We start from the raw sequence: 16285 nt of genomic DNA, 5'->3' as shown, positions 1-16285 counted from the left end.
TTCAAAAATTAGAATCACACATAATCCTTTTTTGATTTGGGTTTCTTGTAGATTTGAAAGATAACTCAACAGAAACTTCCATGCAGAGTATCTCTTAGATCTGAAATTCTGTCTACCTAGCGAGGGAGTTTCTGTTGAGTATCTCTCTGCAAGGAACCCAGATTTGATATCTAAGAGATACTCGGATCTGAACAGGTCTGAAAGGAACCCCAGTTTCTGTTAGTGCTTAACGAACGCTCATTAAAGAACAGCCAGGTCTATGCAATTTTCAGAGCCAGCTTGTAGAACCGGTTATAGATGTTATCTTGTAGAACTGGCTTCAACTTAGATTTAAAGTAGAAAGGTCTCAACTGGGTTTTACTTTGAAAATTTGAGAAATAGTAAAGGATAAATTTGACATTTCATTTATTTCTATTAGTACTTACCGATGATGTCAATTTTCAGAAAACTTGAAGATACTTTAAAACAATATATAAACAATAAGAATAGAGTTAATTAATTAACTAAACCATAAGGATAATTTAAGAAAATTTCCCTATATATATAAATAAAATATTAAATATTGGGCAATTTAAGTTCATCTACAACATGTGTTCAATTAAGAAATTGAATATAATATAGACATCTTTTTAATGAATTTGGATCCGGTCCCAATACAGCATCTCAACAGCCATTGCAGCTGTATAAGGGAGATGATCCTAATGCATGGCTGCGAGGGCTGTTGGGACTAAATCCAAACTCCTTCTCAACACCAGCTCGTACATAGCTTCTTTTGTTTCATTTCAATTGTAAGTCCATCATTCTTGAAAGAAGAGGGATATTGAGTGGGTGTTTTGTACTTGTGGATTAATGCTTGGCTATGAAAAATGCCACATCCATTAGGCATTCTTTTTATAGGGCGTTGCATGTTTTGAACCGGGATCCGCTGCTCACACTATTGTTTATCACTTTCTATGTGATCAAAAGACCAAAAATTAGTATTTTCTTGTTTGGTAATCAAAAGCTGTTAAGATCAGAAGATGCATGTACAGAATGATCCGAAAAGATTGAAAATGGCAAATTTCGAAAAGTTTCAAATGAAGTTTTATGATCTTTTTGTACGATAAATATCCTTTAAACACATTTATAAAAGCCAGTAGACCGAGTCACTTGACAAAGGTCTTTATTTTCAAAGAGAAACCCCAAAAACTTAATACATCTTTTAACCATATAAGCTAATGAAGGATCTTTCTGAAAAGACATACCAAACAATACCTTAGATGATTACTGTACAATATAATAAATGCCTACAGTGTTTTATCCAAAATTTTGATAACAATACATTTCATCACAGAACATAATTTCAACCATTCTGTAATGGCGCCCAATAGATTTAAACACATGTAGGGGTGTCAATGGACCGGTTTTGGGTTGTACTCCGTTCGAATCAAAATTCATTTGGATGGATTGGACAGACCAATAAGATATATTGAATTTGGACGATCTGGATGGACTGATATGAATATTGGATTGGACCTGGTCTGTCCATAATTTATATTGGATTGAGCCTATATCTAGTCCATTGATAAAAGGTAAATATATAAGTGTCAATGGACCAAATTTGAATTAAAAAATCAATCTAAATTAATAGAAATTTGAACAGATAGGACAATCTCTGAACCAGTCCAAAATGATCTGAATTGGACCAGGTCCATTTGTAATGAATTCACATTGAATTGAACAAAGTTGGACCAAATCCAATCCAATAGACACTGCTAAACACATCACACCTTACAAGATCACACTATGGTACACTTCCCTAATTTCTATAAATTACAATATTCACAATCCAATACATACATATTACATTTTATATATAGATATAAATATTCAAAAACTATCAAATGGATCACCTCCATCGGATCAAATTCCATATTGAATTTTGATTCGGATAAACGGATAACATTTGCAGCCCTACTTGCATCCCCACCGTGGAATCAACTAAAGTCAATAAGTTAATAGAGGGTCCCACCCAAGGCAATCCTATCTCACGGCCTTAAAAATTGGTAGGTGAGTAGTCATATACGACATATCTGGATACAGGAAACGCATATGGCGGCAAGGCTGTCGATTCTTTCCCAAATAATTTCAGTAGGACAAGTAGGTTATTATTCTTTAACCAGAAAATAAAAAGTAAACGATTGATTGTATTCGAACGTTTCTTTCTCAAAGTAAAGCTGATTACTCTCCAACTGTTGGACAGGAGGACTAAAAGCATCCAATCCTGTTGATTAAAATTTCAAAACCCATCGGCATTTCTTTTTGTTCAATTCAGCGCCAAACAACCACATCCACTAGCAGCACAAGTACAACACAAATTGCTTCCCCTATAGCTGGGGCCAGTGATTTGAGTTACTATATATGAGGTCAGTCTGTGCTGGACTGGCCAACATCTTGGTAGGGCAACATCTGGGGTCAGTGATTTGAGTGCACGTCGCCAATGCAAATTTAACACGTCATCATTCATAACGGCGTTGTGGAAGGCTGAAATTAATGACTTTTATTATTATTATTATTTTATTATGTTTTGAAAAACTCACCAATCCTTTTTCAATGCTTCATCTTTCTGCCCCTTCTATTCCACACCAACCGTTGGCGACGATTGCACCATCGGACATTGACCGCAGGCGATGGTTACTTCTTCTTCTTCTTCTCTCTCTTCCAATTTTCTTGTTTCCTCTTCTTTCCTCTTCCTTCGAATCGACATTCCAGCACTCCGTTCGGGCTACTGTTGCAATCACCGACGCTGCTGCAACCACCAGGCATTAGAACATCTAAAGTGACAATCTATAGATATGAGAAAAATGAGTTATTCCCTTCTTTTACCTTCCTTTGTTATGTTCCACCCATTAACAAATGTTCAACCCCAACTCGCTCAATTTGCATCTCTACTTTATTCCTTACTTCATGAAATTTACCTTTTTGATTTTTTGGATCTTTGAATGTAAAGTTATTGTTCAGGTACTTGAATGCTGCAACCTTTGAGAAATGGTTATATTCATTAATAGGTAATTACAAATTATTACTTAAGAAAAATAATTACCCGGATTAATAAAATAAGTACTTAATTACGTAATTGATAGCATTTGATTATAGTAGTTAGTGATATGTTTAGAAGCATTACTAAAATGCTCTTTATCTCCGAATGCTTTTCATCTTTCACTTATAATGATTCATGATCCATATAGTCACAGACTCACATACACAAACATGATTCATCAGCAACAAAGCTAATTAATCTAGTCAACAAGAATAAACATTCATTAAAGAAAAGTGGGTTTTAGAGCTTTAGTCCGGAATGTAGATGCTAGATCCGGATATACACACATTTTGAAGTTCCTATCTATACTGTTGGAATCATATTTTCAAATTTATAGGTCAAAGTATCAAAAAATTAAAATAAAAAAATCAAAATCTGCTCTTCTTTTAGAATTGATTTGTATATTACAGGTTCTTCAATGTCTTGACACAATCATCAATGTTGTGTATTGACCAAGCAAAACCCAAAGGAGATATTTAATAATCTTTCATTTCCATGTGTATTGACCAAAATCTCATGGCTGCATGGATGCACTGATCAATTTTTATGCTTCAATATATATTGAGATCCCTCTCTATAGATATTAATACATTGCTTTGTACTCTGTACACCAAAATCAAGTACAATTAAAAGATAAGGGAAATTTGAGAAAAAAACAAACTAAAGATTATTGTTTCCCTTGAATTCAACTAACTCTATAAAGAATTCAACAAAAATGAATTTACATTTGAGATTAGAGGAGTATATAACTTGCTATAAGTATGAAACTAAAGAAAGAATAAGAAACATTTAGGTGGTTGACCAAGTTTAACTATCTTTGCAACAAGTCAACACAGTCATCTAGGAAGTTGGTAAGTTGAGAAATATATAGATTTGGGTTATTTCTGAAATGATCAATAATTAAGGAATTTGATAGATTAGGTATTTCATTTGACAAGTAATAGTAATACTAACCTGAATTCGTATCAATATCATAAATAGTCTCGTTAAATAGGAAATATAATCAAATTAGCATTAAACTAGACCAAAATTCAATGATGGGTGCATTCAACCATCATTTAACCCAAACCCCAGCATGAAGCAACCCTCCAAACCCCAATATTTAATCAACTTCTTTTACTGGAATTCTTTTAAAAACACAGAGAAATATTATTAGTATCTATAACAGAGCGGGATGAGAAGGAATAAGGGTTTGATGTAACGCATCAATGGGAAGACGATTGGGATGAACACTGAACAACTAAAATTAGGTATGCATATAGCGAAGAAAAAATCTGAAATATATATATATATATATATATTATGTATAATGGTTCAATCTAGAGAAGCAAAAACTATTAGAAAAAAAGCAAAAATCCCGATCCCTTAATTATTGTAGCAAATAATCAACACCGAAAACAATAGACATTAACTAGGATTTTAGGGTTCAAAATCATAAGAGGTTAAAATTTTAACATGTTGTTCATGCTTTGTCCGATGCCCGATGGTTGCAGTAGCATCAATGATTGTAGCGGTGGCCTAGACGGAGTGCTGGGTTGTTGAGGAAGAAGGAAGAAGAGAAAAACTTGGGGGGGGGGGGGGAGAGAGAGAGAGAGAGAGTAATCATTGCCGGCGATCAATGTCTGGTGGCGTAACCGTCGTCAATGGTCGGTGGTTGGTGTGGACCAGGGAGGGTGAGAGAAAGGAGTGCTGAGCAGACGATGTGAATTCCCAAACAAGAGGAAGGGCAAGAGAAAAAAAGAGGGGACAGAAAGGAAGCACCAAAAAAAGACTAGTGGATTTTTCAAAACATAGTAAAAATAATAAAATAAAAAATGATCGTTAATTTCAGTTTTCCACACTTTCGTCACTAGCCAATGACATGGTTGCTGAGTTTTTTCTACAACCACGATGCAGACGATGTAAACTCACAAATTGGGACAGGGTAAAATCAGAACTGACCCGGTAAGAAATCGAATTAGACCTTGTAGGGTTGTAATTTTAGACCAAAAAATGAATTAATTGATTCTCGAAACAATTGGATCTGACCCGATAGACCAATTATATATATAGTTTGGGTCCGATAATAATTAGGGCAATACACTAAAACCGCAACCAATTTATCGGTACAGATCCTAAAACTAGAACTGGCACAATCGATTCAAATCCATTGGTCAGATCCGATTCATTGAAACTTGAAAGCCCTACATCTTTGAACCGGGATTATGGTGGGATCATGGTCATATGGGGCTACTCAAACTTGGGCCTGAAATGAGGGGCGGGCTCGGTTGTGCCACGTGCACCTGGATTCATGCTTCATTCCAAGGATGAGAGAGAATAAGTAAAAGAAAGTATTGAAGGAGTTGATGAGGGCAGATGGTAACATGTGATGATATTAATGTGACCACCCCATACACGCCGATCTCTTAAACCTCTGATGTGAATTCAGATGATCAGTTATTTTAACCGATCAGGGACGTTGGGAATTTAATTAGCGTCTACGCTTTGCATCTTTCTCATTCTTCCCTCTGTTAAAGAAAAGCTGCTTTCTTTTCTTTTTCCATGGCAGTGAAGTGAAAGAGTGATTTTCAGTCATTTTCATTTTGGGCACATCCGCACATGAGAGAGAGAGATTGGTTTCATTAAAAAATGGGTGTGCCCATATCACTCCAGAATTTAATCTCAGTTATGCAGGCATGCAGCAGCACCTGCGGAAAGTAAATTCAGAGTCGGGCAGAGACAAGTTGGTTTTGTTGAGAAAAATTCGAGTTCTTATTAAATGGGACCAAAGCTTGCTTACGTAAAGTGGGTCCCAGTGGAAAAACCCAGCTGTTATTCTCCATTTCTGGTCGTTGAAATTTCCTTGGCAAGATCTGGTTTTTCTCCCTCACAGATGCTTGCAAGGTCTAATCTTTTTCTCCTCTCGTTCTGTGGAGGGAAAGATAAACACAGAGAGAGAACAAGACCTGAAGATATTTTACAGAGATCTGCAATTTCATTATCAGGTATGTTTGTTTTCCTATTGCTTTGAATATTGAATGGAAAATTGGCTTTTTTTTTTTCTTGAGATTCATTTTTCTTCGCCTTTTTGTGGGTTTCGGTGCAACTCTTTTTTCTCCCTGGTTTCTCGCTCTCCTCTGTGTGTGTGTGTGTCGGCACGTCTTTTGTAATATAGATATGGGTTTCTGGCTTTCTTGAAGATCTTGCAATTTCTTCGATTGGGTTATATACTGCCCCATTTATTGGTTGGAAATTGAAGTGAAGATTTTCTTCGTCCTTCACACTGTTGGCGTTTGTTTCCAAATCGATTATTTCGTTGAATTTCCAGGTTCTGACTCTCGTAGATTTTTCTTGGTTTTCGATTTTCTTTTTGTTCATGAAGTTTCGATTTTGGTTTGAGATATGGAAATGCGGCTATTTTAGAGACCTGTTTTTTTTTTTTTTAATTATTTATCTTTATTTGTTTCATAGTCTTTTTCTTTCCCACAGATCGGAAGTGGTATTTTGTTATACTTGGGTTCCTACTGTTTATTAGAAAGATGGCTTCTTTGATCTGATTCAGATTTGGGTTGTTTATCTGTCAAAGATCGAGTCGAGGAATGACAAGGAGATGGGGAAGAAAGGAAACTGGTTTGTTGCAGTGAAGAAAGCTTTCAGTCCTGAATCCAAGGAGAAGAAAGATCAGGTTCGGAGAATGCCATTTGTTTCATTTTTTTTTTTTCTGGATTATTGGATTGCCTCTTACTTTTAAATTGCCTTCTCATTCAACCTTCTTTCGTTTTCTTTCCTTTATATTTTTAATCAGAAAAGCAGTAAATCTAAGAAGAAATGGTTCGGGAAAGAGAAACACCCAGATCCCTCTACTTCCTCATTTGAAACTGCTTCTGTGGTGCCCCCTCTTCCCCAAAATTCTCCTCCTCCACCTCCTCCACCTCCACCTCCCGAGGAAGTGCAGCTCACCGAAGCAGAAAATGAACAGAACAAGCACGCATACTCTGTTGCGATTGCCACCGCTGTGGCTGCTGAGGCCGCCGTTGCTGCAGCTCAGGCTGCCGCAGAAGTTGTTCGCCTCACATCAGTGACCCGTTTTTCTGGTAAATCAAAGGAGGAAATTGCGGCTATCAAGATTCAAACGGCATTCCGAGGATACCTGGTATTAACTCCTATTTCCAATGGGCATTCATCCTCCATAGGAATGTCTGAGATGGTTCCCTTATTTTGTTTTTGAAATCTGAACAATAAACAATTTGAATTTTCCATCATCCTTTCAAAAAGATCAACATCTGGCAAGTAAATTAATGATTTTTTTTTTTTTACATTATTATTTGTCTTTGGTTTGTGAAAGTAACGGGAATCAAAATAACTGCTAGCTAAGAACATCAAACATCTTAAATCAGTTGCAATCCTTGTTTTTTAATTTTCAAACCAGTACAAAGTATCTTGTAGATAGGAGCCATTGCTTGGTGTGATGGTAAAATCTCGGCTGACATGACTACTGTGAGAACGTGGGTTCAAGTAGGTGCCTCTGAAAGATGAGCTAATGACTCCCCTTTGGTGCTTGGTTGGTTATGCTCAAGAAAATTCATATTCCTTAACTGTTTCAACAATATATTTTTTTGCATTTGTTTTGGCTATTTGTCTAATGTTTCCAAATGTATATTCATTTTAGATACTTTTGGCTCTACTTGTTTCCTGAAAAGTTTTGCACTGAGAAAAACTAAAAGAAGAAATCATATCCATCTTGGATAATCTTCAGTACCTTGGATGGCTTTGATTAGATATTTGGGGGGGGGGGGGAGTAGAATGCAAAGGACATTGTGAAATGTGTTTCTTATATATATATAAGTGGATATTGTGAAATGTGTTTCAGTATGGTTCTTCTTCTTTGTCATTTTTACAGGCAAGGAGAGCATTACGGGCCTTGAGAGGGCTTGTTAGGTTGAAATCACTCATACATGGAAATTCAGTCAAACGTCAAGCCACAACCACCTTACGATGCATGCAGACACTGGCTCGTGTTCAGTCGCAAATCCGTTCAAGGAGAATCAGGATGATGGAGGAGAACCAGGCTCTCCAGCGGCAACTCCAACAGAAACGTGAGAAGGAACTTGCAAGTTTACGAGCCTCTGTAAGTGCCATGATTTGTTTTGTTTTATTCTTCAAGAAATAGTTAACCAAAAAAAGTAGAAATTTTCAAGAAGTTACTTTATGTACTTCACTAGTTCACTTGCTTTTTTATTTGTTTCTCTAATTTCCAGTCTAACCAATCTCCTTTGTGTCATTGACTATTGACAAATGACAATCTGCATTTTGGCTGTAATCTTTCAGAAAATTAAGCTGTACTGATTTGCAGTTGGAAATTTTATTTCGATTCCTCAATTTTTCCCAACTTGGAGATAATTCAAAACTTTATTCAACCTGTGCTTTTTTTTTTCCTCCGTTATGCATGGAATGCTTGGCAACTGCCTGGCTATGGCACTTTTACTTGGGCTATTGCCATTACGGGTTTGGTTACACTTTAGACAAAGCAGGAGTAACATTCACCAACATGATTTTCAACAAATTGGACCCGAGTTGGTAGCCTAAATGGATCTACTTTTTTCCATATCACCCTCCTTCCACATGGCAAGTTTTAAACCAATAGGCCTCTAGCACAGCGCAGAAGATTATTCTTTCATCTTTGTTGCTAGTTCAAATTTCAGGGGAAGTCATCTTGCCTGGATGTTTTATTCATGTGGCTGATTGGGAGATGCCCTAATCAGCCACATGATGGATAACTTGGCTTATCAAGAGGTTCCTCATTAGATAGATAGTCTCAATCTACACATCACCCTCACTGTGTTTGCTCCTTCATTAGGTTTGCTCGGTCAGCAAGTTTCACTACCCATTTGTCCGTGTCTAACCCTGGGTATATTAGCATTTCTGTTTCATATAACAGTAGGTTAATATTACAACAAATATAAACATTTACCAGGGAATTATTTTCCATTTAACCTCTTTGGAAATCCTTTTCTATCTGATTTGTGTACTTTTTAACTCTGTGACAGATGGGAGAGGATTGGGATGACAGTCTGCAATCCAAGGAACAAATTGAAGCAAGCCTATTGAGCAAGCAAGAGGCTGCTATGAGAAGAGAAAGAGCTCTTGCTTATGCATTCTCTCATCAGGTAACCTCCTTTGCCACTTTATCTTGGTGTTCTCTAAGGTTTTATATTCCATGTTTCTTGTTTCTCTTCCCTGCTAAACAACTTGAATCAACAGTAGTTGGGATTCAGGAGAACTTGATGAGTCAACCTGTGAGGTTTACCTAGTAAAAGAGGAGGTGATTTAGCTTGGATGAAGGAATGCCAAAATCTGATTGGATTTTCCTTTAGAAAGCCAATGTTTCTCTTTGAACCTTAGAAATTTGCCAATTATATTAAGATTCACAGACCTGCAATCTTCAGATTAACTAGATTACGTGAATAACTCGGTATGAGATGGTTCTGCAGCAAATGTGGAAGAATTCAAGATCTGTTAACCCAACATTTATGGATCCAAACAATCCTCACTGGGGATGGAGTTGGCTAGAGAGATGGATGGCAGCCCGGCCATGGGAGAGTCGTAGCATGACAGAGAAAGAGCTCAACAATGACCAAGCATCTGTAATAAGTGCAAGCCGCAGTGTTGGAGGAGAAATCAGCAAAGCTTATGCTCGTCGTGAGCTCAATGCTGAAAAGCCTTCACCAACAGCCCAAAAACCAAGCCGCTCTGCTACCCGCCAATCCCCATCAACTCCTTCCAAAGCAGCTTCATCATCAGTAGCTGGGAAATTGAATATGGCAAGTCCAGGGGGGAGCTTGTGGGGTCAGGATGATGACTCAAGGAGCATGTTCAGCATGCAGTCAGAGAAGCATCGGCGGCACAGTATTGCAGGGTCATCAGTGCGAGATGATGAGAGCCTGGCGAGCTCTCCATCTGTCCCAAGCTACATGGCACCCACCGAGTCTGCAAAGGCTAAAACACGATTGCAGAGCCCATTGGGGTTAGAGAAGAATGGAACCGGGACCCCGGAGAAAGGATCTGCAGGGTCTGTTAAGAAGCGTCTGTCTTACCCAGCTTCCCCAGCGGCGTTTAGGCGACATTCAGGTCCGCCCAAGGTGGACACCAGCTCCATTAAAGACATTGGCATACCTGCAGAGCACAGTGTGAGCAATGGAGGGAGCAGGTAGTTGGCACCTGATCAAATGGGGAGCAGAAGACAAGACACACGCATGGGTTAGAGGGATCTCAAGAAGAGGGGAAACAGGAAGAAGTGATCAGGTTGGTTTCTTCAACTATTTTAGAGCTCTCTTATTTATTGTGTAGTAGAATCTGGATTGGTTGAAATTATTCTTCTGCCTTTTTTCTTTAATTTTATATGTTTTCGTAGTATTTTTCCGGAGGTTTCTTCCCTGTTTCTGTTATTTTTTGTTTTCATGTTGTTTTGGGTTGGTTCCATTGATATTCTGAAATTAGATAAGAACCCGATTCTTTGTATTGGTTCTCTAAAACAAACGCTTGTGATTTTATTTTTGTATCATTCGTTTACTTGAATGGAAGAAATCATTTGTTGTAAGAGGTGTGGCCTGATGCTCTATATGTTATTTTTGGGTAAATATGGTTGAATGGGTTTAATGTCCGTAATAAGGGATATATAATCGGGCCAGATTGAAATGAGATCCAGCAGCATTCGTGATCGATTCCTTTATGGTTTATATGGTTTAATATCGAATTTGAATCCGGTCGGAATCGTAATCGTCTTAAATATGGAGTATGGACAGTTGGACACGTTAGTGATCTTAGTCCATATTTGGTGAAAAAGTGTCTACCATGAGCATTTTAAAAATCACATGACAGGCCAAGATGAATCAGTGCCTAAAAATACGCACCGGTGTCAAAATAAATTTATTTATATTCATAAGCATTTAGTGGGGTTTACTTACCAAACGCTAATAAGCATTTATTGGTGTTGTCCACTTATCCTGACCACAAGTGCGTGCTTATTTTAATAAGCGCTTAAAATTAAGCACTCCCAAACATGGGCTAAAAAACGCATATCACCTGGAATTTGTATGACGTGGTCGCTGCAGATGAGCTTCCGCCATCTTAAGAAATAAGAACGACATTTATAACCTGGTCAGACCGATTGCACCTTTATCAGTTCTAATCCTCGCACGTTACATTCTTCGTATGGCGAAGTCCGGGGTCTAGAGATACATCACCCATGGGAACCTGTTGTAAAACTCGTAAGTCTTCAAAAATGAAAGATCGAAGCAGATTGCACGTTGCAGACTGCATTAGGAAAGCCAAAATTTTCCATATAGCTAGAACTTTAAGGCTGTGTTTGGTTCGAAAGAAAATGTTAAAAAAGGGAGGAAAGGGCGAAGAAATTATACAAACTTAAACTATGTTTTTTTACCTTTTCCCCATCTTTTCCTTCAAGCCAAGTACAGCCTAAATTGACTTAAAATGTACCCTAAATTTTTTAAAATGACTTGAACATAAATTGATCTTTGTTTGTGGCATTTTGTTCATCTTGTAACAATGTCTCAAAACAAAAAACAATTCAATTTTGGTTGAAGGCTGAAGGTGCTGCAACAAAGGAGAACCAAATATATGCTTTGGTTATTGGTTTCAGAGAAACAGAATGAAGGCAAGAGGCTTCTCATATCTCATCTCAATTTTCTTTTAAAAATAGCAATGGTTACTGGTTAGCGTTGCAATTTTTTGATTTCCACTTTTCCACTTTTCCCTTAATCTTTATTAGGCTTATTCTCATTTCTTTTCCATTAATAGGCAGCATAGATACCAAACAACCTCACTGACACCTAATACAAAAATAAACAGACAAGTGCCTTTTATTAAGCTGTTTTCCCATGGTGAGATGGGCCCACCAATTTGTCTTGTTTGATCGTTCCAATCCACAGTTTCGAGTTTTTATAGATTGACTCAAATGTGCCCCGAAAAATAGAGGCAATCTGATACGTCCACCATCAATGAGTTTGAAAGTTTTAGGGTATATTTTAAAAATTTGAAAGAATCAAACGGTAAAAGAGTCAAAAGGTATATTAAGTCTACTTGAAAAACTCAAGGTATGTTTTAGTCAATTTATAAAAACCCAGGGTATGTTTTAATTTCCCATGTTAAATTGTTAAATAAGAATTTCCTATGTTTATTGGAGGGGTCATGTCCACCACTAATCAAGAGCAACACAAACTTGGGAAGAGCTTGATAAATTGAACTATTTGTTTTTTATTCTATCGTAATTTGACAAAATGTACACCTCTAAGCTATATGATATAGTCTATACAAAAATTTTCCCTTTCCCCACGGCATCCTTCCGTTTTATCCCATACCCGCAAAATCCAAGGAGGAAGTGGTTAAGTTATCCAGGATGTAGAGACATTTGAAAAGCAACACAAGACCCAGACAGTTCATATGTAAACTAAACTCACCAAGAATTCAATAAAAATCCAATGTTCCTAATATTTCGATTGGTGGGTCTATGTTGATGCGTGTTGCCTTCCCCTCGGAAAGAAGCTGTGGTAGCGTGTTTGCTTCCTTGGCTGCAACTCCTTCTCCAGTCCATATGGTGACATGGGGCCACTGGTTTTTTGAGATTATTTTCTCACCATCAACAGAGCCAAGGTCTGCCTCAAGTGCAGCCAATTTATCAGAAAAGAGCAGTGCTGTCAGATAAACTGGGACATTTCCATGGAGGAACACGCCATAACTGGCAACAGCGGTGACACCATGGCTCCTCTTATGAGCAAGAGTCACATGAGCCTTCTTGAGGGAATTCTCCATATCTTTATCCTTGAGAAAACCTTTAACCTGAGGATTCTTCTCGGCCATCTGTTTGAAAGAAATGTGTAATTGTTATTTTTTGAAAGTGTCATCAGAACTGAGAAAGCATCATTACCTATCCATAATGCTAAAGTAAATACACCAGAACAGATGTCTAACCGTCCTAAACAACCAATCTAATAACTTTTCTTGATTGCCTAAAGAACATACCAAGATCATGGAACATCTGCCTAAGATTATAGGTCAGGTTACTTTTCCACCTGTGCTGTGCAGGTTGGGGGATAAAGTCTTGGTCTTTCCAACTTGGATTAAACAGTATTCCCTTCATATATCTGGATTTGACTGTATGGTTGTCCTGATCTATCCAATTCTAGTGTAGGCATCAAATGGACCAGCACATTAAACCTGACTGGCCCCAACGTGGCTGTAATTGCCACAAAGAACTTGAAACTTTCAATATTCAGCCCCAGAGACAGACTCTGGTCTGCAGATGATTCATTTGGGCATGAATATAAAGATAAGGGCCTGGATTATGGGTCTAAAGCTGCAGAACCTTAATAGGCTGGCCCACTGCACAGCATTCTGTTGTTATGGGGAAGAGTTGTATATTTTTGTCTCATTAATACAATATTTTACAGTTCAAAAAAAAAAAAAAAAGAAAAAAAGAAAAAAGAAGCTTGCAGGACTGAGCTGTATTCCCTAAGATGAATTTGTAAAAAGTGTTGCATGGATTCTCCTAAATGGATGACACCTCTGACACATCTTGAAGTCCAACACTCCACAGATTCTCGAGGACACTTAACATTTCCTTTTTATCTCCTAGATTGTTTGACATAAACGAACAGCTAATTTATAAGACGAATGCCATTCTTCATATATAATGTTAAGGTTCGACTACAATACAGGGAAAAACTTGAAATCAATCAACCAGTATCATAACAGTGGTAACCAATTAGGTGGAATTAATCCAAATTGGGGGGGGGGGTGATTGGGAAAAGCTCTTCTGGTATATAATGTCTCTCTGGAAGCATAGATTTTCCAAAATGTTAGTAACAAAAACAACATATTTTTTCAGGTATACAATGCTAGAATTCAAAAAAGATGTGAACCATTATAATAGTATATACTTTCCCAGACTGCCCATGAGCCCATATTTTCTCATCTAGCTAAGTCAGGCACTTGGACACATTGGATTTTGACCCTCCATGTCCATATCCATGCACCAGTGCTTGTCAACAAATATTAACACCTTTCAAGAAATGCACAGAACCTAGTAGGAAAATTTAGATGGAAGACTACCTTACTCAGAAGGCTACTGATCTCTGCGACAGGTAAAGTAACAGCTGCAAAAACAATAGTTCCAAACTTCCTCTTCTCTGTATTGGATGTTGTATAATCACCTTTTGCAACAATTTTTAATTGCTCCAACACTTTCTGAACAGAATAATCAAATGGAACCTGAAACAACCGTTACAGGGGTCACATTGTTGCTATTTGTTATTGACAAAACTGATGATACTCAATATAACATAGAAATTAACCCTGACCAACAAAACAAAGAAACAAAATATGGATATTTTTATTGGCGACAATCAAACAAGACTTATTACCTAAGGCTCTGTTTATTTTTAAGTAAAAAGGGTTTTACCTGAGTAAAATCTTATGAATAAAATTTAGCGAGTTAAATAATAGTTCCATTTTAGTTCAACTTTTAAACCATTTTGTTTCTTTTCTTGCTTGCATAAAGGAAAATGCAAGCAGAAAATGAGACCAATATGTCAGTCCAATTTGTTGGTCATGTTGGTCCTAATGGGCCCTACATGTTTTCACCCAACATGTGATTCTCTTATATTGGTCACATTGTATGGGACCACTTGTTGGTCATGTTGGACCCATATGCATGCTTTACATACTGGTCCATATGGATCCACATGTTGGTCCCATTTTGTGGGTCTATATGTCATACACAATCCTGCATAAGGGGTCTAACTTGGGTCAGGCTAACTTGAATCCAACTCAAAAAGTCAGGTTGACAATCAGGTTATTAGGATTTATGGACCTGAATTAATTTTAGGTTGAATTAGAGTTTGACACCTTGGGCAACACTGGAACAGTCCAGCCCGAACACAACTCTAAATATACGGCATAATATAAGATATAGGTAGTTCCAATGCATTTCTAACATTTCTCATCTATTTAATCAAAGTTTTAACCCTAAAGCAACCACTTTCCTCTCTTTTGTTTGCCAATCTCTCTCTGTTCACCAACCTCCATCTCTCTGTTCTCTATGCTCACCTTGGATTTTGGAGGGATATTCTCCGGAAGCTCTGGTTTCCACCTTTAAGACTTCTAAATGTTCACTGACCTCTGCCTTGGTCATCATAGACCAACTTGCTGTCGGCCATCAATCAGTGGCATATTAAATAGCCAGCACCTGGGCACCAATCAGTGGCATATTCAAGTAATAGGTTTGGACTGATGCCCCTTTCTTATCAACTCTTCATTAATTCAACCATCAGTTCAAATTGAGAACTTAGTTGCGTGGCAAAATTTCTACTTCTCACACCCTTTTGAATTGAAAATACAGAACAATAAGTGGGCCTTGGACTGAAAATTATCCCTAATTATAGCTCTCTCTCTCTCTCTCTCACCCACACTACACACACAGTTCTCTCAATTTTCATTTATTTTTTTAAAATTTCACGAGTTTCCTACCATTTATTGCTTCATCCAGCATTTATCTTTATTAAATGGATGGTTTCTGTTAGGGATAATTTTCACTTTTTCAGCATTTTGCTTCAAACCTGGACTCTATCAAACCCCACTGGTTAATTTTCATATTGGACAAGAGTTTATTCCCAAATGTTTTAAGGAGCAGAGAGAATGCTTCTTTAATTTCAAGGTAATTTTTTAATATTTGGATGAGATTGAAGATCCAAAGCAAATGGTGATGCTTTTGTTACTCATTTGGTGATATTAAAATTATTGTTGCTTAGAAGCTTTATTACTCAGAAGATTTTTTTAAGTTCTCATGTAATGGTTCATTTTGTTGGTTTTTGGTGTGCTTTCATTGTATCATTGTCAGAACATATTGCCAAATTGCTTTAGCAATTTCAATTTGACTTTCAAATCTTTCTGTCCAGTCTTTCATTTAGATATGTTACCAATTACTCTATAAGGCTTCTTAACAAAATTGCCAATTAGAAAAAAAAAACAGAAAGTTCTTAAAACTACCATTCAAACAAGTCCCTTCAAATTTAACACCCTTTTTTCTTTTTCAATAAAACTCCTTTTTATTTATTACCAAAAAGATGTTGGAATCCCTTCAATCTCAGAAATGTTATTATCATAATCATTTCCAAGTTTCAACTGTTGCTTCCTTTGAAGTTGTGCTTAGAT

The 16285-nt window shown here is 37.2% G+C and overlaps 2 protein-coding genes across 5 annotated transcripts in view; one reads left to right on the top strand and one right to left on the bottom strand.

Moving 5' to 3' along the window:
- Positions 1 to 5620: 5620 nt before the first annotated feature.
- On the top strand, positions 5621 to 10655 carry LOC148870263 (protein IQ-DOMAIN 3-like). 3 transcript variants are annotated; one of them, XM_088972398.1, is made up of 6 exons: positions 5621 to 6063; positions 6645 to 6743; positions 6864 to 7211; positions 7959 to 8186; positions 9106 to 9225; positions 9550 to 10655. In XM_088972398.1, the coding sequence occupies exons 2-6, from the start codon at positions 6669 to 6671 to the stop codon at positions 10267 to 10269; spliced, it is 1491 nt and encodes a 496-aa protein (XP_088828524.1). In that variant the 5' UTR covers positions 5621 to 6063; positions 6645 to 6668; the 3' UTR covers positions 10270 to 10655. The 3 variants fall into 3 exon arrangements, with proteins under 3 accessions (XP_088828524.1, XP_088828525.1, XP_088828526.1); XM_088972399.1 differs by having other exon boundaries at positions 5660 to 6063; positions 6621 to 6743; XM_088972400.1 differs by having other exon boundaries at positions 5866 to 6063; positions 6548 to 6743.
- A 306-nt stretch (positions 10656 to 10961) lies between these two features.
- The window catches only part of LOC148870262 (tRNA ligase 1-like), a 150820-nt gene continuing 145496 nt past the window's right edge, over positions 10962 to 16285 (bottom strand). The window contains exons 26-28 of one of the 2 annotated variants that reach the window (XM_088973552.1): positions 14186 to 14344; positions 12535 to 12934; positions 10962 to 11311 (exon numbers count right to left, since the gene is read on the bottom strand). In XM_088973552.1, coding sequence (XP_088829678.1) covers positions 12542 to 12934; positions 14186 to 14344 — 552 coding nt within the window. In that variant the 3' untranslated portion in view covers positions 10962 to 11311; positions 12535 to 12541. Of the gene's footprint in view, positions 11312 to 12311; positions 12935 to 14185; positions 14345 to 16285 lie in introns of those variants that run through there. The other variant, XM_088973551.1, reaches the window with a different exon arrangement.

Source organism: Nelumbo lutea, chromosome 2, assembly GCF_056320005.1.
Source record: "Nelumbo lutea isolate HS-2025 chromosome 2, American lotus-T2T, whole genome shotgun sequence".
NCBI lineage: Eukaryota > Viridiplantae > Streptophyta > Magnoliopsida > Proteales > Nelumbonaceae > Nelumbo > Nelumbo lutea.
This window is presented reverse-complemented; position numbering and strand designations above follow the sequence as displayed.

What these genes read in the sequence shown, in the direction of transcription:
- LOC148870263 (XM_088972398.1), top strand. Translation starts at nt 6,669, where the DNA reads ATGGGGAAGAAAGGAAACTGGTTTGTTGCAGTGAAGAAAGCTTTCAGT. An exon ending in CCAAGGAGAAGAAAGATCAG is followed by an intron (nt 6,744 to 6,863) that starts GTTCGGAGAATG and finishes ATTTTTAATCAG; the next exon opens with AAAAGCAGTAAATCTAAGAA. An exon ending in TTGCAAGTTTACGAGCCTCT is followed by an intron (nt 8,187 to 9,105) that starts GTAAGTGCCATG and finishes ACTCTGTGACAG; the next exon opens with ATGGGAGAGGATTGGGATGA.